General features: G+C 45.0%; 1 protein-coding gene across 2 annotated transcripts in view; it reads right to left on the bottom strand.

Moving 5' to 3' along the window:
- The window catches only part of Lmtk2 (lemur tyrosine kinase 2), an 83,431-nt gene that overhangs the window by 26,925 nt on the left and 30,812 nt on the right, over positions 1-25,694 (bottom strand). Inside the window, exons 4-7 of one of the 2 annotated variants that reach the window (XM_029533550.1) lie at positions 16,560-16,633; positions 12,915-13,033; positions 12,268-12,355; positions 2,907-3,040 (exon numbers count right to left, since the gene is read on the bottom strand). In XM_029533550.1, coding sequence (XP_029389410.1) covers positions 2,907-3,040; positions 12,268-12,355; positions 12,915-13,033; positions 16,560-16,633 — 415 coding nt within the window. The remainder of the gene's footprint in view (positions 1-2,906; positions 3,041-12,267; positions 12,356-12,914; positions 13,034-16,559; positions 16,634-25,694) is intronic. The other variant, XM_029533551.1, reaches the window with a different exon arrangement.

Below are 25,694 nucleotides of genomic sequence, written 5' to 3'. Positions count from 1 at the left end.
AGACAGGGTTTCTCTGTATATCCCTGGCTGTCCTGGAACTCACTTTGTAGACCAGGCTAGCCTCGAACTCAGAAATCCGGCTGCCTCTGCCTCCCGAGTGCTGGGATTAAAGGCCTGCGCCACCAGGCCCGGCTGTAAAAACAAATTTTAACTAGACCAGTTTTTAACATAAGAACAACTTTGGGGGCTGGGGAGATGGCTCAGTGGTTAAGAGCACCAACTGCTCTTCCAAAGGTCCTGAGTTCAAATCCCAGCAACCACATGATAGCTCACAACCATCTGTAATGAGATCTGATGCCCTCTTCTGGGATGTCTGAAGACAGCTACAGTGTACTTACATATAATAAATAAATCTTTTAAAAAAAAATTTTAAAAAAAGAACAACTTTGGGTTAGACAGGTGGACCGGTCTATTTCAACCAAGTCCCCTGAGTCAACCAATATTCTAAACCTCAATTTTAAAATAATGCCATATGGAAGGCCACCTACACAGGAAGAATTTAAAGAAGAGTGCCCCACAAGAGCCTTTATATCAAACAGCATGTGTATGTGTGTGTGCGCATGTGTGTGGAGTGTGTATGGACATCTGAGTATGCAGGTATGCACATGTGCAGGTGGAGGCCAGAGGATAACCTCAGGTGTGGCTCCTCAGACAGTCTTACAATGCCACTCCCCGTCCCTGAGGAAGCTGGGTGAGCTGGGCATTCAGCACTCATTGATCTATCTATCCAGCACTGCGACTACAAGCTGGGTGGGTTTCTATAAAAAATAAAAACATGGATTGGGGCTGCACAAGACTTGGCGGCTCTTCCCCGCATCCACATGGCGGCTCACAACTGCCTGTAACTCTAGTTCCAGAGGATCCAATGTCTTCTCTGGTCTCTGAGGCCAATGTGTGAGTATAGCCTTACATACACATAGGCAAACACTCATATACATAAAAAAAAAAACAAGATATATATATATATATATTGGACAGTAAATTAAATAAATAAAAAACGAGGGTCAAACTCTGGCCCTGTAAATTCCCTGCCAGCTAGCTATCGCACACCCAGCCCGAAGCAGCTACTTTAAAAAGCAGAATGTAAGGGCTGCCAACGGTTCCAAGGCTCTTCTGCACCTTGGGCTTTGTGCTTGGATATCGTCCAGGCCATGTGATTTATCTTTATTTGTTTTCCAGCCTCTATGCCTTGCCTTGGGGAAGCATGGGGAAAGCACGACTGGCCAGGGCAGCCCTGCCACCTTTAAGCATGCAGCGGTGGACCGTCCTCACACACTCCCCAGTGGCCTCTGGGGACTTCATGTTGTGATTCTGATCAGGGACTTAACATTTTCCTGTTCTAATTATGTCTGTATGTGTGGCTATGTATGTGTGGGTGCCTACAGAGAGGCTGGGGGGGGAAGTGAGATCCCCCAGTGCTGGAGTCACGCACAGGAGTGAGCTGCCTGAGATGTGTGCTGCAAACTGAATTTGGGTCCTCTGCAGGAGCAGTGTGAACCTGTGCCACCTCTCCAGCCCAAGACTTATTTTTGAACATATAACCGTCACAGGCATCTCTTCGAGACAGGTACGCCTTTTCAGATCTCTGGGTTACTAAGAGATAGCCGAGCTGTTTAAAGTCAACCAAAGAGCACTTGCTATGCAAGCATGGGGGATAGATTATCCTGCTCATGCCTGCAACCCCACCTGAGGTGAGGCAGAGACAGCATCACTGGGAATCGCTGACTTCCAGCCTAACTGAGATAGTGCCAGTTAGGAAGAGCGCCTGCATCAAAGGTAATTCTCACTGAAGACAGAGAGGGGGCAGAAAGAAAGATATCTGACTCCCTCTCTGGCTGGTGTTCTTGACTCTGTGTACACACAAGTAATTCTATTTTAAAAATTTGGAACTTGAGGCGTGGTGGCGCACGCCTTTAATCCCAGCACTCAGGAGGCAGAGACAGGAGGATTTCTGAGTTCGAGGCCAGCCTAGTCTACAGAGTGAGCTCCAGGACAGCCAGGGCTATACAGAGAAACCCTGTCTCAAAAAAAAAAAACCAAAAAATAAAATAAAAAAATAAAAAAAAAATTGGAACTTGAAAGCCTGAAGCAGGAAGCTTTTTCTAATTCATGGAGCAGAAAGTACAATGTGCAACCCCCAGGGGAGACCTTGATATCACACACACACACACACAGCCCCAAACTGCCTGAACTCCAGTGTACAAACCAGAGGAGGCCCATTCAGACCTGATGCTCTTAAGCCAACTTGCTAGCTAGCCAGAAACCAAAGCCATCACCTACAAAAAGAAAAAAAGACTCTGTTGCCTATAGCACCTCTTCCTCGGGGCTGTGAAGGGGAGCACCCGAGAGGACCCCAGCCTAAAGCTTACTGAGTAGAAGCACGGAGCCAGAGGTCAGGAGGGAGCCAGGGACATTCCCTCTCTACCCTGAGGCTTGTGCACTTCCTACACTGCTGCACGTTCCTCAGGGATTCCCCAGACTCCAGGCTGAGTTCATTCCACTCCTCAGCATTGGTTTAACTCCAGCCCAGCTCTGTCTTCATCACCACGTCTAAAGCAGAGCGCTCACGATACAGCCTGGTCTCTGGTTTCCTCCTTCCGTCTTCCACTCTTCCTGCCTTTGTTTTTGGTTGGTGTTTTTGAATTAGGCTCTCATGTATCCCAGGTTGGCCTTAAACTCAACTCTGCAGTTGAGGATGTCTTTAAACTTCTTTGTCATCCTCCTGTCTCCTATGTACCACTATGCCCAGTTTCTGAAGTCCAGAGTTTTTTAGGCATGTTAGCAGTCTACCAACTAAGCTACAGTCAGCCGTTCCCCAGCCCTCTTCCTAAACCTGACCACCTCTCCAGAGAGCAGCAACTGCAACGACATGAGGGGTGCCCGTGCCTGAGCCCAGTCAGATCTACCTGTGCAGGAAGTGCAGCTTGTGCATGGCTGCCAGCCCTGCGGCAATCTCACACGCCATCCTCTGTAGCAGCATGGTCTGTGAATCACCCCGCACGTGTTCTTGCTCATTGTGCAGGTAAGCCTTCAGGTCACCCTGCAAAAAACAAGCATGCGAGTGTCAAGTGCAGCACCAGAAGACACCAAGCAAGGCAGCTGATCTGAATTTCTCAGAACAATACAGAACAAAACAGGAAAGGAAATACAATCTGATGGCAGCACGATTAAATTCAGTGCAGTACAGGTGTCTAAAAACCTTCAGGTAATGAAGAAGTGATATGGAGAGTTTAAAAAAAAAAAAGGTACTGTTCACTATTTTGAAAAACTCGAAGTTTGAAAGCCTGAAGTCTAAAGAAGAACAAGCAGGACACCTTCTCTAATTCCTGGGGCAGACTACAAAGTACAATACGTAGTCACCAGGGGTGGCCCTGATCTCACACACACACACACACACACACACAGACTACAAAGTACAATATGTAGTCACCAGGGGTGGCCCCGATCGCATACACACAGAGCCCCAAACTGCCTGCACCCCAGTGTACAAACTGGAGGAGGCCCTTTCAGATCTAACTTCTATTTCTAGGACACACATGGCCAGTGAGTACCTCATCACAAGGCTCCATGGCCACCATTTATGCATGAGTAAGTCATGGAGAAAAGACTGCATAAAGAAAACAAGAGGTTAGAAAGCCACTCAGGGCTAGTGACAGGCTCGGGTCTCACTCGGTGTCCTTCCCCAGGGACAACATGATAAAGAGCATGCCAGCCACCTGTAAACATCAATCCAACTCAAAGAGCCTAGGCAGAGGATGGCAGCCCGAGCAGGACAAGGGACAAGTCCCAGCCAGCCACACAGGCATCCAGCTCCCTGGGGCTGCTCTAGGCCTCCTGTCTAAGAGGACACACAGACACCATCTCTGCTTGGGGGATACTCTTGAGAAAATAATGTCATAGTCTCTTTACACAAGAATAGATATTTACTGATTTGAGGTAATCCAAACAAAAGCTTTCTGCGGAGAGGAATGTGTACACACATGTTCAAGAGTGTGTGTGTGTTTGGTCAATCCTGGCACTTTCCTCGGTCATTCTCTACCTTAGTTTTTGAGACAGCTTACTAGGCCTGACTGGTTATTTTCAGCCATCCTTCTGTCTCTAAGGTAGGATTGCGCCGTCTCCCCAGGCCCCAAATTGAAGATTTTTATGATCTGTTACTGAGGCAGAAAGCAACTCAAGATCTTACAGCTTAAAATCCAACTCAAAAAGAAACTCAGAGGGTGAAGGATCTCCTTGACAATTCAGTAAGTTTACTGAATGAAGAGAGCAAATCTGTTAGATTCCTCCCAGGATCACATCTTTAATCGTAATATTCCTCCAGAGGCAGCTGTCCATGTCTCGTTCTCCGTACACAATAATGCAGTGTCTAGGTCCCACCACAACTTGCATTGGTTTCTATTCCTCTCTTTAACAATCCTAGCACATACAAAGCATTTCTGTTGATAAAAGTGATTATTTTTGAATTGATTGTATTTTGTTGTTTTGAGATAAGAGTATGACTATGTAATGCAGTCTAGTCAAAACTTCTTACCCCACCCTCCCAAGTACTAGGATTCCATTCTGTGCTTCTGAGCACTGTGTAACCATGGTGCATATTTCTTATAACTTCAGGTATCTCGCAGATACAGAATTAAGGCTTAGAAGAGTCAAGAAATTTGTTCAAGAGCTAGCTGTGGCAATGGCTGTCTCTGCTACCTAAAAGGTGGAGGCAGGGGGATGAGAAATTCAAGGTCATCCTTGGCTATAAAATAACTTTGAAGCCAGCCTGGAATACAAGAAACCCCATCCAAAGAGAGAAAAAACAAAGAAAAAGTAAAGACGTTTGTCTTAATAGACTGTGCTTATCCCTTTCAGCTTACCAACTGGTAAGAACTGAAGCCCAGGCCACACATCTGGCACATCTGGCCAGTGGTCTTCCACTGAGCTCCACTTTAGCCTTTCCTGCCTTTTTAATTTTTATTATGAGGCAACATCTCATGTGTTGCCCAGGCTGGATCTAAACTTGTGATCCTCCTGATTCAGTTACTAAGTAGCTGAGATCACAGGACTATGTCAACAGGGCTCAGCTTGTCTTATTTATATCTTAAAGGTGCTTAGAGAGTAGACGTGGACAATTAGTACTGTCTGATATTTATAGGAAAAATAAGAAATCACCAAGAACCTCAATGTGTTTTAAATGAAAATGAAATTCTCTTTATGGAGGCTTTAAAATTTTCAAGTAAACCCAAGAAAGACAATTTTCTGACACTAGGTGGCGACAGGGAGCCACACCCAGTATTAGGAAAGACGCAAGGATTACTTAGATGTGGGCCAATTACAGCCTTCCTAAATTCCAATACAAAAGGCCGGTGGGTGCTGTATGCAGGATTTTTGGCAGATCACTAAGCACAGTGAATTAACTTTAATCTACTGCTAACCTGTTTAATGTAATGGAAACAGTAAATATCTTTATATTGGAAATGCTGGTCATTGTATGTCTAATATGTTTAAAGAACTTTGTTTTGTTTTGAGATAGGCTCTTAGCACAGGCTAGCCTCAAACTCAAGTAAGGATGATCCTGAATTTCTCTTACTTTCATGAATGAAGTATGCCCCAGTATGTCCCTCCATGAATGGGTATGTCCCAGTCGAAGCATTGCCTCTGGTTTGTGGGTTGTCTGCTTGTGGGCTCTCATCTAAACCCCTCTCCTCAGCAGTCCTCTTCTCTCGGCTCTATTATGGAACAGCTCTCAGGAAAAGCAACAAAAGCTAGTAGCTCCTGGCTCCACCTCCTCATCCCAGTCTGGGCGTGCTACTACCGGTCCTGTCTTCCTTCCCGAGTAGACTCTTCTCATGCCTGGTCTGTCCTGGTTGCACGCTCAGGCCTCTTCCCTTGAATGAGCCACTGTCCACCCACTACTCAGCTATACCTGCTGAACCCTCACCCTCACAGCTAGCAGTTCTGCCAAGCACCAGCCAAAAACTCCCCCAGGTATCATTCTTCCTTCAGACTTAGCCTCTCCGTGGGACAGCATGATGTCTCAACACCCAGCCTGACCATCTGAGCTCCATCCTCATTCCCAACGTGGTGGAAAGAACCAACTCCAAGTGTGTACCCAGGGCACACGTGTGCTTCCCCCACCCTGCCCCACACAATCAATAAATATAAAAAGTCATTAAACAAAATAACTACCTTAGCTAGCTAGCTTCCTTAGCCAACTCCCTTAGTGTTCTCCAGCTGGTTCCGGGTACCACAGTCTCCAGCATGTCTCTCCATGTCACTGGGTTCCTGGTGGTCCTTCCCTGGTCCATTCTCCTCCCACTGCTCTGTATCCACACCACAGCCATGTGTGCTGTGTAAGGTTTGGTCTCGCTGTCTATGGTAACACTAAGCATGGGTGCCCAAGGCCTAGAGTCTGTACTAGATGCAAGTGACTGGTCAGTAAAGATGTCACTAACAGCTACAGCAATCCTCTCACTCTTCTGCATGCACGCCATAGCCATGTGTGCTGTGCTTGTGGCCCCTCCTGACACCTTATGCTTTTCTCCTAGGATGTCTAAGAGGTAGCATCAGTGCAGTGCATATCCAGAACAAAACCTGTAACAATGCAAAATATGGCATGTCCATTATTCAGCAGATCAGACAAAAATCAAAGATGCTATTAGTAAATCCTGTCTTCAAACTGAAGTAAAGCCACAGCTGGAATTTATGGAAGGCCACTGCTGTCGTGGCGTATGAAGTGCGTCCCACGTTCGCCTTGGTATAAGCACCAAAGCTGATCCTATTTTTTGTTGTTTTTAGGGCTGGGAGTTGAACATAGGACTTGTTCATGCTACAAGTTGAACACAGGACTTGTTCTGAACTACACCCCCCAGCCCCTCACTGGTAGATTCTTGGCAAGTGCTTTATTGCTGATCGTAACCTTTAAAAAATGTATTATGATTTTATATGTAATGCATTTTTTGCCTTCATGTATGTCTGTGCAGTGCATGTGAAGGTCAGAAAAGGGAAACGGAGTTACAGAGGGCTGTGGGCTGTCATATGGGTGCTGGGAATTAAACCCCCGTCTTCTTAAAAGGCAGCAAGTGTCCTTGATTGTTCAACAATCTCTAACCCCAAGTTATAACCCCAAGTTATATGACAGCCATGCTGTGACACCCCACCCCCCAGCAAACACACTTTTGTTTGCGGACAATCTCTTCCTTTGTTTATTCTATATAAGCAAGCCGTGAATGCTGCCAGGTTTTTACCTGTTCCCTACTATGTCCCTAACCCCACACAGCCTGGACATGCGGTAATGCTTGCTGAGCAAGAGAAGGCACAACATTTCTGGAGGATCTCCAAAGGATGTGCCCCAAGTTCAAGCCGGGTCAGTCATGTTCCCAAGCTGTGCCATGCCAGCATTCCATTAATGGTCTAATAATGATGAACGTAGGAGAAAATCTGTAATTTCAGATTTTTATTGGACTCATAAATTTACTTTATGTCCTTATTACACTGTACATAAAACATAGCCAAAGAAAGCTACCATGGGAAATATTTTTCTTTTTCTTTTTCTTTTTACACGGGATTTTACTTTGTAACCCAGCCTGGCCTGGATGTCCCTGTGTGGGGAGGCAGGCAGCCTCTTGCCTCAGCCTGCTGAGTACTGAGATCACAGGCAGCAGGAACTGGGTGCTGAGGGCAGAAGGTAAGGGCTTGAGCCGTGAGCCACAAGTACAGGCTGAGAAAGCACACTGGGAATGGCACAGGCTTTTTATTCTCAAAGTCCACCTCTAAAGACAGACTTGCTCCAACAAGGCCACAACCTTCCTCCTCACCGACTGTGGAACAAACACCCAAATGACCGGGAAACGCCTCACTCAAGCCACCACACTAGCACAGCGCGCTGGATGGTCCCAGTCCCATCTGATTCTTCTTCCTGGAAGTTGTGCCATGTAGGTAAAAGCTACTGACTTTACATCTAACAGGGCATCTGTGTCACTGTGAGGGACACTTAATGTGACTTCTCACTCTGTAAAGTTCACTTCCAGGCCAGGCTTCCCTTAGGATCCTAGTCTGAACGTCTACACTGCTCTGGGTGTGGCTCAGTGGCACACCTTCGGTGTTCAAGATCCCTGGTTGCATCCCTAGTATAGCAAACCCTGAAGGAGAAAAGGTGGACTGACAAGATGGCTTACTGGGTAAAGCTGCTTGACGCCAACGTGAGGATCTGAGTTTGATTCTTAGAACTACATAGTGGAAGTTGTCCTCTAATTTCCACTTGCACTGTAACACGTGCACACCCCCAAACACATACAACATCTAACACACAAACACAAATTAAATTACAATTTAAGAAATCAAACCAAATCTCTTTGTTCTAACCTTTCTTCCAGCACAGCATATGGACACATTTACCTAAGGCTGAGTGAATGGGGTCTGAGCAGCAGCACTGCCATGGCCAGGCAAATCTTTATTTAATAAGCACTTACATTCACATTTCGTGGAAATAATTCCTGGGCTGAGGAAATGGCTTAGCTGGTAAAGTCTTTGTTGTGCAAGCATGATGATCTGAAGTTGGATCCCAAATATCCAGTAAAAAGCCTGGTGTGACTGGGGGGGGGGGGAGCTAGAATTTTAGCATTGAAGGGAGGATGGGGGCAGGGAAACACAAAGACAGTTGGGTCCCCAGAGCTCACTGGTCAGCCAGCCTCTGGAGCTCCACTGATAAACTCCAGGTCCAGTGAGAGACCTTGTCTAAACAAACATGGACAAGTGGTTTAAGAACACATCTGATGTTAACCTCTCCATGTGCACGTGTGTGCGCACGCGCGTGTGTGTGCACACACACACACACCACACCATTTTCCAAATGCTTTCTATAAAATAACGCCTTTAGGGCTGGTGAGATGGCTCAGTGGGTAAGAGCACCCGATTGCTCTTCCGAAGGTCCGGAGTTCAAATCCCAGCAACCACATGGTGGCTCATAACCATCTGTAACAAGATCTGACGCCCTCTTCTGGAGTGTCTGAAGACAGCTACAGTGTACTTACATATAATAAATAAATAAATCTTAAAAAAAAAACAACAACAACAACAAAAATAACGCCTTTAAACCCTTCTGGAGGGTGAGTCTGCCTGCACTGACAGGTGAATCGGCTGCAGGCACACTGGGCAGGGCAGACCCATCATCTCGGAATCCAAGTACTGAGCACTGCTCTCAGGGTCCCACACACATTCAGTACATTTTCCTTAGATGAGCAATCCTCAACTGAAGCCCTTTCACTGCCTTGGTATCCTGAGAGCATTGTGTATACACTATGGCAAGTTACAAGAACCCCTGTAGTCATCGTTCCAATTCTGTCTCAAGTACAGCTGCCATCAAGCATTATAAACTGGTCAGAGCAGAGTCATCACATGCTTTCAGAAGAGTTCCAAGTGTTCCAAAGTCAGGCTGGTAACTGTATATGGGTATTTTTGCTGGTCAGTGCAGGAGGTGGTATCAGTGTGCACGGGGACTCCTGTCCTAAGAGCAGACAGAGACAGCCAGTCCTTTGCAGTGGCAGTGGCTTGGGAGCAGGTTTGGGACAGAGGGTGGCTCCTGCCTTTGGATTACATTCCAGGAAGGCCATGGGTAAGCATGTGGTTCTGAAAAGGGGTTCCAGGTGCACAGGCTGAGGTCTAGGCCCCGGGGGACATCCCTCAGCCTGTGCAGGTGGGCATCATTTTCAGGTCCCTAGGCTGAGGCTACCTGATTTCTCCTACAGTGCAGTCTCTGCAGGAACTGAGCTTAGGGTAGCCAGACTTCAGAATCCAGGGAGGGCCCAGTCTTTGCTGCTGAAGAACCAACCTGAGAGGTTTTCTAGGCTCGGAAGAGTGAGCCCTAAGCTGGCCTATAGGGACAAATGTAATTTTTACCCTAATGCAAAGCCCTCGGAGAGACCATAACGTAACAGGTATGAGACAAACCACAGCAAGGGGTGAGGCAGCTTTCCTTAGGTGTCAGCTCCTTCCTTCCCGCTTGCCTGAGACAGAAGCTTTGCCTTGGTTCTTTCTGCACCTACAGCAAACTCTTTTACCTACTAAGCCATTTCCTGAGCTCCAGAGGAGAAGGCTTCTGGTGAGTGGGCCTGACCCCTCGAATGCAGGTCAGGTGTTCTTTACTGGCTCTGAACTCACACAGCTAGAGGAAATGGAAGCTAAATGCAAACTGATAGGGGAAACTGAAACAAGATCAATCAAAAATCCAAAAGAAGGGGCTGGAGAGATGGCTCAGGAATGAAGGCGCTTCCTGCCCTTCCAGGACTCCAGCTCCTTCGCAGCACCCACTGTGCTCATACCCATGTGTAATTCCAGTTCCAAGGACTCTATGCCCTCTTCTGGCCTTTTGTGGGCACCAGACATATATCTACAAAAGCAGGACAGCCATTTACATAGTATTAAGTTACAAGGGGTGGGTTGGTAGAAAGAAACTGCCACATCCTATAGTAACTAGGATAACTGTAGTGGACAGCACACTCCAGATTAGAACTGCAGGATAGCAAGCACTTAACAGTGAATATTTGTAAGAGACTTAAAGCAGAGAAGAATGAATGGGTTATACTTACCCAAAAGAGGGACTCTAGAGTTGAACAAAGGCACAGACTGACCCAAAAGCCCACAAAACACGCATGCAATAATGTCAGAATACTGGCTGGTGCTTGTTTGCCTGTATGGGAGTGTGTGTGTGCATATGCCACCATTTACAGAGACAAAACAACAAAATTGATCCTAAAGACGACTGCAACCTCGTCATCTGTGGCCCTGACTCTACAGTAAGGTGAATTGTCTATAGCCAAACCACAGGGATTCAGGGTCAAACTAGGATGGGATCCAACAAAGGCCACTCACTGATCAACTTTCCTTCAGACTCAACCACCTCTATCAAGGAGAGAAAGAGCTAAAGCACACTTAGGAGTTAAAGCTAATGCACAATGCAGCCTGCTTTCTTTTTTAGCAGCACGATGTTATCCACATGAACTGGGGATTTATTTTGGGACACTCCTACTTACTTCTCTGTACACAGCCAAGGAGGTTTTAATGTTCTGAAAACGGAGACAATGCAGGGAAACCAATTAAAATTTAGCAAATTCAATTATACTCTTACCACTGTTTTTGGAAAATAGCAATTATTATGTATTAGAAGCAGGCTTAAAATGTGAAATATTCTGCACTGGAGAAAAAATTTTTTTCAAAAATTTCACATAGAAATTGTTATTAAAAGTATTCCTATACCTCCATGAAGGAAAAATCTTTCCAACTATTGCTCTTCATAGGCTACATGCTTAGAAAAGGGAAATAAATACCTTTTGTGAGACAGCCTCACACAAGCTCAGCTGACCTCAGGCTCACTGTGACCTCAACTCCAGCTTATCTAATTTAGCATAAACGTACACATTCACCATTTTCAAAGTTGGAAAGGGTCTGGAGAGACAGATTTAAAGACCAGAGTGAGGACTCACCATCCACATAAATTCCGAGTGGATGTGGCAGCCCACCTGTAACTGTAGTGTATGGAGGCGGAGACAGCACATCTCTGGAGCAAAATGGCTGGCTAGATTACCTACATATGAGAGCTCCAGGTTCAGCAAAAGAGCCTACCTCAAGGAATAAGGAAGACAACTGACATCAAGCTCAGGCGTCCACATACACCTGCATAGGTGTGCCCCAACATGTACAAACATGCATATACATACATAGACATACAAAGGCAAAATAAAAAAATCATCTGAATGATTAGTGATAGTCTGTTGGTTAAAGTTTTCATGAGTTACCTTGCCGGGGAAAAACATTTCAGAATGCCCAGTTAGTGTGAAGAGCTTGGGGTCTCGGGAGGCATGGTACATCCATTCTAACCCAACCATACATGTGCTACCTAGTGTGTGTTCAAACACCATGGGCCTCCTTTCAGCCATGTATACAAGACGGACAAGCTTTAGAAGCTAAATCAGAGCCAGGTAGATCTTTGTGAGTTCAAGGCCAGTCTGCCCTACAGACAGAGTTCCAGGCAGCAAGTGCTACAGAGAAGCCCTGTCTCAAACAACATAAATCAGGGCTCTGTAAGATTAAGCACAGTAATGGTAAACAGCTCAGCTCAAGGTCTAGGTACAGTGAACACTAGAAAAGTAACAAAGGAAATGGATCAGTTAACATGTCACAAAGTTCTCCAATAGGCAGCCATTAAAGCCAGCATCAATCCACCATGTAAGTCAAAACACCTGCAAAGAACCCTCCAGCAGTTCAGCTTAAAGCTCTACTAAAACTTACCAGGTCGCAGAACTCAAACACCAGAAGGTAGGGAATGGCTTCCACACACTGCCCGACACACTGGAGGACATTCGGATGCTGGAGAATGCTGGTAAAAATAAAAGTCACAGTGCTGTGCATCACAACGGTCTCCATTACAGCGTGCAAAACTCACAGGGTCACATCACAGACGGGGACGGTGGCCAGACCTTTAAATCACAGCACTCTTCAAGGAGGCAGAGCTCGGGGCCAGCAAGGACTACAAAGTGAGGTGCTTGCCCCGGGCCTCCTGCACACGGGGCAGGGCAAGTGCTCCTCCACTGAACTACACTCCTTGCCCAAAGGGACTCTTGCATATTGATCTTGTATCTGGCAACCTTGTTGGACTTATCTGTCCTAGGTTTTTTAAGTAGATTATTTGGGACTTTCCACACAACCCTGAATTTTCCCTATCATATCAAGTGTGCTGCACATGCTCAGTGACGTGTCTGTGATGGCTGGTTTGAAATCTTCGACAGACAGCTGAGTGGTTAACTGTTCTGAACTGACAGGAGGCCACTCTGGGTCTAATGAGACTGGTTTTCTGGCAGAAGCCTCAAAAGCAGTTTTATGCATTTAATTTCCAGAACCGAAGACTGTTTGTAAAACAGATACAAATGCTTACTTACTAGTAAGGTTCTCCATTTTTCAGGAAAGTATCCTGTTCTTTGGGGCTTGCACTGACTTTTAACTCCTTCACTATGACTCTTGTGACGCTGGTGCCTGTGTAAGTCTCTCCCAGGAGGACCTAGAAGAAAACAACGGTTGTCCTTGTCACTCCTATCAGAATGACGAAGTGTCTCACACTTAGTAGGAAATAGAAGGAAGGAAGCCAAGGAACAGCTGGGCGGCCTGGTACTCACAGAGCTCAGGGAGCTGGGCGGCCTGGTACTCACAGAGCTCAGGGAGCTCACTAACTTCTGTGGGTAAGACAGAGTACGCATGGAACCCACACTATAGAGCTGGGCTAGAAAGGCACAGAATCATAAAAGGATAGCCTAGGCTATACAGAGATATCCTGCTGAAAGAATAGGAAAGGGGGGAGGATAAAGAAAGGAAAGAAGGAGAGATGGAGTTAAGGAGAGGAAAGGAAGAAAAGAAATGGAGGAAGGACTGTAATAAAATGACCTTTTAAAATATTTACTGGATAGTAAAACATTTATGTTATATGTCTTTTCTACTTACTTGAAATGCCTTCTTCATGGAAATGAACCCTGGTAAAACGGCAGAGAGACCTGTGAGTCCCACTCACATATCTCAAGCACTCCTTCAGCACTTCAGGCAAACAGCCAACATGCCATCACACAGAAACTTAAAAATCCACGATATGCTGATGACATCAGGCCTTTGACTTCAGCCAAAACATACAGAAGATACCACTCCCAACATAACAAGGTGAGATGAGCTACATCCTAAGAACTCACTACAAGGAAATGGCTAAATAATACAGGACAGTGCAAAAGTGTTTCTAAACATAGTTCATCTCAAACTGACAGCAAAGCAAAGGACTGCTTAACTAGGAAGTGACCAGGATCAAATGACTTCCTTTTGAAAGATTTGTTGAAAAGTGGGACGACTGAGGTGGTGAAGCATGAGCTAAGCCCTCTGTGACTATGGGACCAAAGAAGCAGAGGCAGGAGCCACCCTGGAGCTTACAGGCAGAGGCAGGAGCCACCCTGGAGCTTACAGGCAGAGGCAGGAGCCACCCTGGAGCTTACAGGCAGTCAGTCTAGCCTACTGAGGAGCTCGCAGTGAAAGGCCCTACCTCAAATAAAGAAAAGTAATGGAGGCATGGGTGATAAACCACGACCCCAGCAGAGTCGGTGAATCTCTGTGAGTTCAAGGCCAGCCTAATCTACAGAGTGAGTTTAAAGAGAGCCAGGGCTATACCAGAAATACTGTCTCAAACAAACAAACAAACAAACAAAAATTAAAAAATAAAGAGGATAACAACTGAGACATCAAGTTACCCCTAGCCTACATGCATGCACGGGAAATATATACTATACACGCACACGTACGCGTGCGCGCACGCGCGCGCGCACACACACACACACACACACACACACACACACACACGAACAGATCATTTAGATATTGATATAAGGTAGATTAATTTTAACACCAGAGATAAGAATAAACACCTCAGCAAAACTAAGCATGTTTACCAGGACTCTAAGGGCAGAAGTGTGAAGAGAACAATAAATGTGAGTATTAGCTAAATCATAGTCTTTGCTCTAACTAACCAGCGTGTATGTATAGAGTAAGCATCAATTCTCCAAATGGGAAAACAGAGGTGGCCTGCTGGTCTACCTGGCTCAGCTTCTCTCCACCATCACACTTATGGTGTTCAGTATTGCAGAGACCAGACAACCTTGACCGCCCATGCTTTCTAAGATTTATTATTTCATGTATGTGTGTTGTGTGTGTGGAGAGAGACAGAGAGAGACAGAGAGAGAGAGCACACACATGCACATGTGCACATACACAGCACTTTAAAGGTAGGAGAACGACCTATGGTGGTTGGCTTTGTCGTACCCTGAAGGTTCCAGGAACTAAACATCTTTCCACTGTTCCCCTCTGGAGAGAACTGGCCTCTCCACGGAGGTAACACCCATGGGTGCACCTGCGCCCAGACCTACACCATCTGCTTCTACCCCAGTGCAAGAAAGACACTGCCTCTGCTTCTAAGACCAAATTTTCAAATGTGCTATTGGCCTCACAACTTTACTCTCACAACTGCCTCCTTCTCTCCTGCACCCTAATAAAGAAACAGGCTGAAGCTGATTCTCACCCACAAAATACAACACATCTGGATGTCGGGGTTCACCCCTTCTTATGCTAGCACGTGGGAAGCTAAGGTAGAAAGATAGGGAGGTCAGACACATAGCAAGACTCTGTCTAAAAGGGGGAACGCTAGCGATGCTTAGACTCTAGACAGAGAATGATGGGCAGCTAGGGAGTGCTCAGCGGGAGCAGTCTTCTGCATGAAGAGTACACAGTTACCCTACACGGCTACGTGTACACAGACGGATGCTTGCACAAGCTCCAACCAATTCCCCTGCTTTCATCTTAGCAGTCTGCAATGGAACTGCCAGGCAGAGCCTTTGTGTAGGTTATAGCTTAACCTCCCGAAGAATTCAAAGTCAAAGCCTTTGGATTACTCAGTGTTAGTATTTACAACCTAGCTATAAGGGGAAGAGAAAGAGAGAGAGGAGAGGAGAGACAGAAGAAAATAAATAATTAAACTTAAGGAAGATAAAAAGCTTCTAAAAACCCATGCCTTTCTTTTTCTTAATAGTTTTAAAGCTAATAATCCCAAAAAATTCTAAAAAGATTTCTGCTAAAACACAATTGAGAACATTTGTGCCCCTCATCATTCACTCATATGCTGACAACAAGCCACCACTGTGACACATCAGGAGGCAGGGCCTTTAGGATGTATAAAAAAGGGCTTCAAGCTAGTTGCAATAATATACATATGCAGCCCAGCTACTTAAAAGATGAAGCAGAAGGTTCACTTGCACCTACGAGTTCAGAGCAACCTGTCCAAAAAAAGGAGTCTCAATCGACGTGACCCTTCCCTGGCCACCTCTTAAAAATGTCAACACAACAACAACAACAACCCCAACTCAAGAACCGCTGGGGCACTCCTTTAATCCCAGCACTCGGGAGGCAAAGGCAGGCAAATCTTTGTTTGAGGCCAGCCTGGTCTACACTGTGAGTTCCATAATAGCCAGGGCTACACAGCGAAACCCTGCCTCAAAAACAAAACAAAACAAAACAAAACAAAACAGAACAGAACCCAGAAGAGATCCAGAAAGCATTCACCTATGTCCATTCTGCCATGTGAGAAAATGGCTAAAAGTGCCATCTATAACCCTTCACCAATCGCCCAATCAACGACAGTTGGTGGTATTTCATTATAGCAGCCTAAACAAAATCAGACTCTCCTAGAAAGTTCTGTGCCCAGCACAGCTGAGCTCAAAGCACCTCACAGTGGCACTGTGGGGTAATGAGAAAACTATACTAACCCTGTATAATGTCACATGTCCCAATTCATAATTAGCCTTAAAACATCAACTTTAGCCAGGTGGGGTGGCTCACGCCTTTAATCCCAGCACTTGGGAGGAAGAGGCAGGCAAATTTCTAAGTTCAAGGCCAGCCTGGTCTACACAGAGAAACCCTGTCTCGAAAAAACAAAACAAACAAACAAACAAACAAAGTCAACTTTAGAATCAAGAAGAGGGGAAAGAAAGTAAGGAGCTCATTACCTTCCCAAACCAGCCATTCCCAATCTCCTGTATATAGTTTAGACTGTGGCGGGCGACTTGAGACTTCAAACCTTCTGGGAGAGAAAGAGAGAGAGCATTAAATATATATCCATCTAGGGAGGACAGCAGTATCATGGTGGCTCAGGTTTCCCAGACTTTGGGAATACTGAGGCAGGAGGATCATGAGGCCAGCTTGGTCTACATAATAAACTCTGTCTCTCCAGGCAGTGGTGGCGCACACCTTTGATTCCAACACTTGGGAGGCAGAGGCAGGAGGATTTCTGAGTTCGAGGCCAACCTGGTCTACAGAGTGAGCTCTAGGACAGCCAGGGCTACACAGAGAGACCCTGTCTCAACACCACCACCACTACCCCCAAAAACAAACAAACAAACAAACAAACAAAAAAACAAAAATCTCTGTCTTAAAACAATGGCAATAACAACAATACACAAAAGTATTTAACTAAAGTAAAATAAATAAGGATTGGAGCGATGGCTCTTGCCTAAGAAAGCATATTGCTCTCCCGGAGGACCCAAGTTTGGTTCCCAGCACTCACATCAAGTTGCTCAAAACCATGTGCAATCCCATTTCCAAGGGATGTGATGCTCTCTTCTGGCCTCTGTAACACACACACACACACACACACACACACACACACACACAAATTATGAAAATAAATCTTTAAATTAAGTGCCAAATATATAACCTATAAAGTAAAAATACTGACATAAATTTAATATTTGTGCTAATAAAGGTAAAAGAAAGGTAGAAACTGGACTGCTATTCAAATTCTGGTCTCCATATCCAAAATGTCAGTAAACAAATATCATCAGACTCAGAACACACAAGACCCTAACAATCAATCAAACTGCAGAGAGCCAGAGAACCCTGGGAGGGCAGAGATGACTCAGTGTGTACAGAGGATCCTAAATACAAGAAAGAGCCAATTAGTCATCAGAAATGGAGACCAGAGGCAGAGGGCTCCCAAGATAAATGCTGGAAGAAAAAGACCTTCCATAAGAATGCTATATGTGGTAAACCACATTCCCAAAATGAAGGCCTCTCAGATGCGCAATGCTGGAGTCTGCTGCCAATATGCCTGCCCTAAAGTAAATGCTAAAGGCCATTTACTTATTATTCCCTTTAGTGTGAGATGGCAAAACAGACAGGTCAGACCTGTATGAAGAATACAGGTGCCCACAAGCACAACTGAAGATTAAGTACAAGCCAGTATCCTTGTATTACTGGAACACAGTTCCTCTTCTTTACTTCTTTGGTGATTTAAAAGATTGGATGTTTAAAAGTTATAAACCTATGGTAACAAACATATAATGTACAAAGATGTCATTTATGGTCAATCTTACTTGCTTTTAAGACACTCTCATGTATCCTCGGCTGGCCTTCAATTCTGTAGTCAAGGGTCCCCTTGGCTTCCTTCTCATTCTTCTTTCTCTACCTCTGCAATGCTGAGCTTATAGGCATGCATGACCACTCAGCTTCATGGTTTTATGCGGTGATGGGGGCTGAACCTAGGAGCTCCCCATGCTAGGCAAGTGCTCTCACCCACTGACTCTTCCCAATCTGTAAATTGTACACTGAAGTGGCCATCGATTTAAGCTCGGTTATTATAAGTGTAGGATGTTAGCTGTAATCTTCACTGTAATCACATCAAACAAACAAACAAAATAAAAAACAAAGAAAGGGGCTGGAGAGGTGGTTCAATGGTTAAGAGTGTTTGCTGCTCTTCCAAAAGACCTGGGTTCTACTCCTGACACCTACATGATAGCTTAGGTCTGTAACGCTAGCTCTAGGGGAATCTGATTCCTGGTAAACTAACATGCACAAACCCATATGCAGACACACACGCATACATAATTAAAAATATTAAAGATAAAATTTTTCAAAAGAAAAATATATTAAATGTTAAGATTTAAAAAGTAGCTGGACAGTGGTGGCTCACGCCTTTAATCCCAGCACTTTGGAGGCAGAGGCAGGCAGATTTCTGAGTTTGAGCCTGGTCTACAGAGTGAGTTCCAGGACAGCCAGGGCTACACAGAGAAGCTCTGTCTCAGAAACAAACAAACAAACAAAAAGATTTAAAAAGCAATCCAAACAAATGTGGTAAGTGATTTTTAAACAATAGATATTGAGATTGACACGATGGATGGCTCACTGGGTAAAGGTACCCACTTGCCAAACCTAATGACGGAAAGATAATCCCTAGAACCCACATGGTGGAAGCAGTGAACAAATGCCCACAAGCTGTCCTTGGGTCCCACATAAGGACATGCCTCCCAGATGCACACACTAAGGAAACAAGTACATAGCGGAATGTCAGTGCTGTGGTTGACAGCACTTACATTCTTCCCAAGGACCCCACAGGTTTGGTTCCCAGAACCCACACTGGAAGGTTCCCCTTCCAACAGCCCATAACTCCAATTCCAGAGGCTCTGACGGCCTTTGTGAGCATCTGTACCCACATGAAACACATACAGACTAACAGGCATGCACACACACCCAGATAGAGAGGGGGTGGGGGGGAGGCACGCGCACCCAAGTAGATAGATAGATAGATAGATAGATAGATAGATAGATAGATAGATAGATAGATAGATAGATGCACACGCACCCAAGTAAGTAGATAGATAGATAGATAGATAGATAGATAGATAGATAGATAGATAGATAGATAGATAATTTTTAAGTGGTCAGCGAGATTACTCTCAGTTAAGAGCACTCACTGGTTTTACAGAAGACTCAGGTTTGGCTCCCAGCACAGTGGCTCACAACAGTCCTTAATGTCAGTTCCAGGGAATCCAGCACCTTCTTCTGGATTCCATGGACACCAGGCACCCATGCAGTACACATACACAAACTTGTAGGAAAACACTCAGGCATATATACATAATTAAAAATAACAAAACCTTGAAAAGAAAATTTTTAAGGTGCCACTACAACTCAGTGGGGGAAAAACAGGGTCTTCAGACATTGCTCAAGGGACAGTTGGATAAGCACATGTGAAAGAATTAAACTAAAATCTTATCCTTGGACTGGGGAGGTAGCTAAGTCAGTACAATGCTTGGCTTGGCGTGCTCAAAGTCTCAAGTTCCAACCCCATAAAATCAGGTATGGTGGCACACACTTGTGAACCTAGCACTTGGGAGAAAGGTGGAGACAGAATACCAAAGTTCAAGCATTGTTAAGGGGCTGCATGAGAGCACAGTTTACAAAACATTAACAGCAACAAACAAACAATAAAAATGCCTTAACCTATGCTGTTTACAAAACAGATCAGAAAGGCAAGAGTAACGACTCGGGGTAAAGGTGCCCATGCCCAGAACCTACCGGAGTGAACCAACTCCCAGAAGTTATCCTGACATGTGTACCCATACACAGACACGCTTCTCTCTCTTCCTGCAAGCATGCACGCACGCACAGACACACACACAAACACTCTCAAATAAAATGGGAGGAAAGAACTGGGAAGAACAGGGGCAGAAATCAATCAATCAACAAGGCTCAGGTTCGGTTCCCACCACCAGCATGGCAGCTCACAATCATTTACAACTCCAGTTCCTGGGGACTGACATCCTCTTCTGACTGCAGAGATCATCAAGCACACCTATGATACACACACATACACACGCACACACTTAAAAAAATTCTTTTAAAACAAGAGATCAGACCAGAGAGCTATATTTAAAAGATCAAACTAAAAAAAAAAAAAAAAAAAAAAAAAAAAAAAGAATAAAAGCTCAAACTATAAAACCCATAGAAGAGGCAGAGAGGTTAAGTACTCCAGATCTGGCAGTGGTTTTTTAACAAACAACCCTGGGTAATAGTGGCTCACATGTTTAATCCTCGCAATCAAGAGGCAGAGGCAGGTGGATTTCTGTGAGTTCAAGGTCAGCCTGGTCTACAGAGTGAGATCCAAGACAGCCAGGGCTACACAGAGAAACCCTGTCTTAAAACAAACAAACAAGCAAGCAAGCAATACTTTTGGGGCTGGAGAAATGGCTCAGTGGTTAAGAAATTGTGCCTCAGGCTGGAGAGATGGCTCAATGGTTAAGAGCACTGACTGCTCTTCCTAAGGTCCTGAGTTCAATTCCCAGCAACCACAAGGTGGTTCACAGCCATCTGTAATGGGATCTGATGCCCTCTTCTGGTGTGTCTGAAGAGAGCAATGGTGTATTCATATACATAAAATGGATAAACAAGTCTTTACTAACAAAGAAACAAATGCACACACAGCGGAAAGGGGAAAATAAATACACTGGATTTATGGAAATTAAAAAATTTAAGTATCAAAGGAAATTTTAGAGAGTGGGAAAAAAAAAAAAGCCTACAGAATGTAATAGCAGTGTGCAAATCCCATGCTCCAGTTAGGCTCTCATAGTGAAGATGGAGACACCGGGACAGAACAGACATGTCAGCTAACAAAAGAGAGCAGAAATCCTACACCACAGAGCTTAGCAGGACCAGAGAATGACTGAAGCTGAATCAGGATGCTAGACATGAAGGTACTAGGAGATAGAACGACAAAGAGTACAAAGCCATCCTCACCTACATACATAGGCCAGCCCAGACTTCATGAGACCCTGTCTCAAAACCTAAATGTAGAAAGACAGTTAAGGTGGTCAAAGTGCCTGCTGCTCAAGCAGGAAGAACTGAACATCACAGAAGTCAGGTATAGCAATATTTGCCTGTAATACCAAGCTGGGAGGCAGAGACAGGAATAAGGGCACACACACACACACACACACACACACACACACACACACTCACCCCCCCCCAAAAAAAAACCCAAACAACAACACTAAATGTTTACATTAATTAATTAATGAAAATAAGATCAGACCATTTTCATCAAAATCCTTTTCCTTGCCAGGTGTGGTGGCACACGCCTTTAATCCCAGCACTCGGGAGGCAGAGGCAGCCAGATTTCTGAGTTCGAGGCCAGCTTGGTCTACAAAGTGAGTTCCAGGACAGCCAGAGGTACACAGAGAAACCCTGTCTCAAAAACAAAAAAAATAAAAAATAAAACAAAAAAACAAAACAAAACAAAAAACAAAAACAAAACCTTTTTCCTCTATCTGTAGTTTATTTAGTAAAATACTTTGACATCTTTATTGTATTTTATTTTAGCAGCTACCGTGGAGATTATAGTTAACATTCTAAGTTTATATCAATATAGTATCAATCCATAACACCTTAGCTTCCTAACCAATAGCGTACAACCCCTGCCTGACTGGCAGACATATAAACTGTACTACTCCCAAGGAAGAGTCAGCCAGCAACACCCATCAGAAGTTTAAGCACAGATAGTGGTTCATTTTTACAAATTCCTAGTTTACATTTTCATTTGTTTACCTGCTTACTGTGGGGAGTGAGTGGAAGGTTTGTGCATACCACAGCAAGCACACAGAGGCCAGAGGACAATGAATGGGAAGTTCATTCTTGCCTTCTAACATGTCGGTTCCAAGGGCTGAGTGCAAGCTGTCTGTCCATCAAGCGGCACAAGTACCTCTATACACTGAACCTGTCTGCCACCTGCTTTATTTACTGTTGAATCAAGAATGTATGGGGGTTGGCCTCAGATATCATGATGTCCACCTGACATCGAGGTGCCAGGAACCAAACTCAGGTCCTCTGCAAGAACAGCAGGCGTTCTTAACCACCGAGCCACCTCTCTGGCCACACAGAGCTTTACTTTAATAGTTGTAGAATAAAAACAATAAAACATCTACCAACTGAGACTGACTGGTCAGATCAACTATACTGAGCATACAAATGCAAGTGTGAAGACCCTATGAGCACGAATCAACTACGTGTTCCTATTGATAAGCAAAGATCTTCAGTGCATACTGGTGTGGTAGCTGATCTTTACTGTCATGCTGAGTGGCTTTGGAATTACACAGGAGATACATATTTAGATATGTCTCCGACTGCATTTCCCTCAAACTGTGAACCCAAATAACCCTTTTTATCTTACACTGCCTTTGTCAGCTACTTTGTTACAGTAACCAGTAAAGCAAGTAATGCAGTGGGTAAACCTGTAAGTTGCCCATGGTGGGGCTGGAGGAGATGGCTGAGTGAGTGACTGAGTGAATGAGCGAGTGAGTGAGAGCACTTGCTGCACAAGCATGAGGCCTTGAATCTAAATTCCAGTAGTTGATGGACAGCCTGCACCCAGAGACACGTCCCCACTATGCCCAGTGCTCGAGAGGCAAGAACAGGAGCAGCAGGGTTTGCTGGTTGTCAGCTTAGCTCCAGGCTCTCTGAGAGACCCTGCCTCAAGGAAGCAAGTTAAAGACTGATACAGCATGACACTTGACATTCTCCTCTGCCCTGAACATGCATGGATCTGTGCCTGAGCATGCATGCGTGTGTCCTCACACACTCTCACACACAGCACAATACCAAACAGTGTATTTACCATGATAACTGAATAAAAAAGAGAGGACTATACAAAAAGAGCTATACCAGAAACCACTGCATCTCCTCAATTTGCTATGAACTTAAAACTGCTCTACAAAAACAGCCTTCTTAAAAAAAAACAAAACAAAAAACTTTAACTGTTAAAGTGGGATTGGAAGTTTTTGCATTAAGAAATGCTAATTATGGTGGCACGTGCCTATAATTCCAGTACTTAAGAAGGACCACAAGCTAGAGACCAGCCTGGGCTACAGAGTGAGATCTTGTTACCTGTCCCCCAACCCCCGAAAAATAAAATGTCTGGATAGATAGATAAGAAACAAAGATGGACATTTCATTACAAATACTTTTCTATGCTTGATTTCAGGACCAAGAATATACAGTTTGTGTTTATACGGCCACGTGTGGTGGTGTGCACCTTTAATCCCAGCACTCAGGAAGCAGCAGCAGGCTGATCTCAAGTTCCAGGCCAGCCTGGCCTACACAGTGATGTCCAGACCAGCCACAGCTAAATCATTAGATGCCTGTCCCCACCAAAAAAATTTTTAACAAGTGAACACACACACATCCCCATCCCCACCCCAAAGGGAAAAAAAGAGGGTAGAGCTTCTAAACTTGCTTGTGAACAGGTCAAATGTCAAAGGATCTCTTACAATCAGACATAGTTCACTTACAAAATACACAAGGGCCCACTGTCAGTATTTCCTGTACCTCAGCAAACCACTGAGCCTCCCTGCTTCACTGCCTAACCGGGCTATATTTTCTACTTTGCACCTCTTGAACTGACCGACCACTTACTCAATTGGTTCTTAAAGATGAGCTACTAGAAGTAGGCCTGCGGGTGAGGGTAAAGGACCTCACACCCATGTGATCTCTGGAAGCTCCCGGCTCTGGCCGCGCTGACAGGCAGAGGCTGGGAGAGCCTGGGTCCCTTCTCACTCTCCACAAACTACTCAGGGACCCTCTTCCTCCTCCTCATGTCATCACCTGGCACAAGCGGGCATTAGTCAGCTAGTGATGTTCTCTGTGTGCACATGTATGAACACTTCAGCTTCATCCCAGCACTACCTTCTGTGTACCCTAGCTTACTTGTTCCAGGGATGCAGCACTTCTTCCTTGTTACGTGTCGTGAGCATCAGGATTACTCTTTAGGTGTCTTCTTTTCTTAGTCACTAACCTGAAGCCCGCCCGCCAAGTAGGCCGGGCTGACTGGCCAGTGAGCCCCAGGGGTCTGCCTGTCTTGAGTCTTCCCAGTCTTGGGATTACAGCCTTTGTACTTGAGTTCTGGGGTTCAAACTCAGGTCCTCAAACACTTTACCAGCTAAGTCATCTCCCCAGCCCCATGTCACTCTTTAAATTTTTTGTTTTTTGTTTTTTATTTTTCCATATACAGTTTCTTTGTGTAGCCCTGGCTGTCCTGGAACTAGCTCCATAGACCAGGCTGTCCTTAAACTCATAAGAGATCCACCTGTCCTGCCTCCTGAGTGCTGGGATTAGATATGTGCCACCACCACATGGCTACTCTTTTTAATTTCTTAAATATTTGTATGAACTGTTTAATGCACTTTGCAAATATTTTTGCTACCATGTCTAGCTGGTATATAGTATATGTTTTTTACAGAGTATTTTATTTTATGAATCAGATTTGGCAATTTTTTTTTCATGTCGTCTAGATTTAGTGCCAAGGATGGCAAGGCCTTTTATATCCCAGGATGATAAAAATACTTGAATATTCTAAGTAAGCTAAAAACGATGTCTTCCTATTTCCTGATACATGTGATGGGGAACTATATGCAGTGTATGTCTGTGTGTCCCAGAATCCAAGCAATGGCAGGAGCCTTCCTCTGTTGGTCCCGGCCTCAGTTTTTGAAACAGAGTCCCTCAGTGACTCGGGACTATCAGTTTTGTCACCTCGCCTGGCCTCCACTTACATGTGAGAGGGAGATGCAACCTTAGGTCCTCACGCTTGCGCAGCAGTGAGCCATCTCCCTACTGGGCCATCTCCCCAGCTCCAAGAGGGACCTCAAGGAGGCTTCAAGACAGAAAAAGGATAGCTGCCTGGCTCCCTGTAGTTGCTTTCATGCCCACCTCTGTTTGTGCCCCCTCACCATCCCAAGAGACCCAGAAGGGAAACTGCTGGTCTCTTCTCTGCCCCCACCCTCCTAAGTGATGCTTCTGCATGTGGCTGAAGTAAAGCCACCCACAATGCCTCTCCAAGGTGGTTTCCTGGTCCCAGAAGAGTGAAGCTACAAAGACCAGGATCTGGAATTCTCAACAGGCACTCTCTTTCAAGGAGAGAACTGCCTGAGGCATGAGGCTGACTTGCAAAGCCTGTAAAAAGATGGCTGAGCTGGGCGTGGTGGTGCACACCTTTAGGCCAGGCACTTGGGAGGCAGTGTGGCAGGTGGATTTCTGAATTTGAGGCCAGCCTGGTCTTCAGAGTGAGTTCCAGGACAGCCAGGGCTACACAGAGAAACCCTGTCTCGAAAAACCAAAAAAAAACAAAAAACAAAAAACAAACAAACAAACAAACAACCCCCCCCAAAACAAAACAAAACAAAACAAAACAAACAAACAAAAAAAATCCCAAAAGAAGGCTGAACTAGGAGGCCCTGGATCAAGCTATTTCCAAGGTCCCCTCCCATAATCTGGTCTGTCTCTCTCTCTGTCTCTCTCTGTCTCTCTCTGTCTCTGTCTCT

This window comes from Mus pahari, chromosome 23, assembly GCF_900095145.1.
Source record: "Mus pahari chromosome 23, PAHARI_EIJ_v1.1, whole genome shotgun sequence".
Lineage (NCBI taxonomy): Eukaryota > Metazoa > Chordata > Mammalia > Rodentia > Muridae > Mus > Mus pahari.
This window is presented reverse-complemented; position numbering and strand designations above follow the sequence as displayed.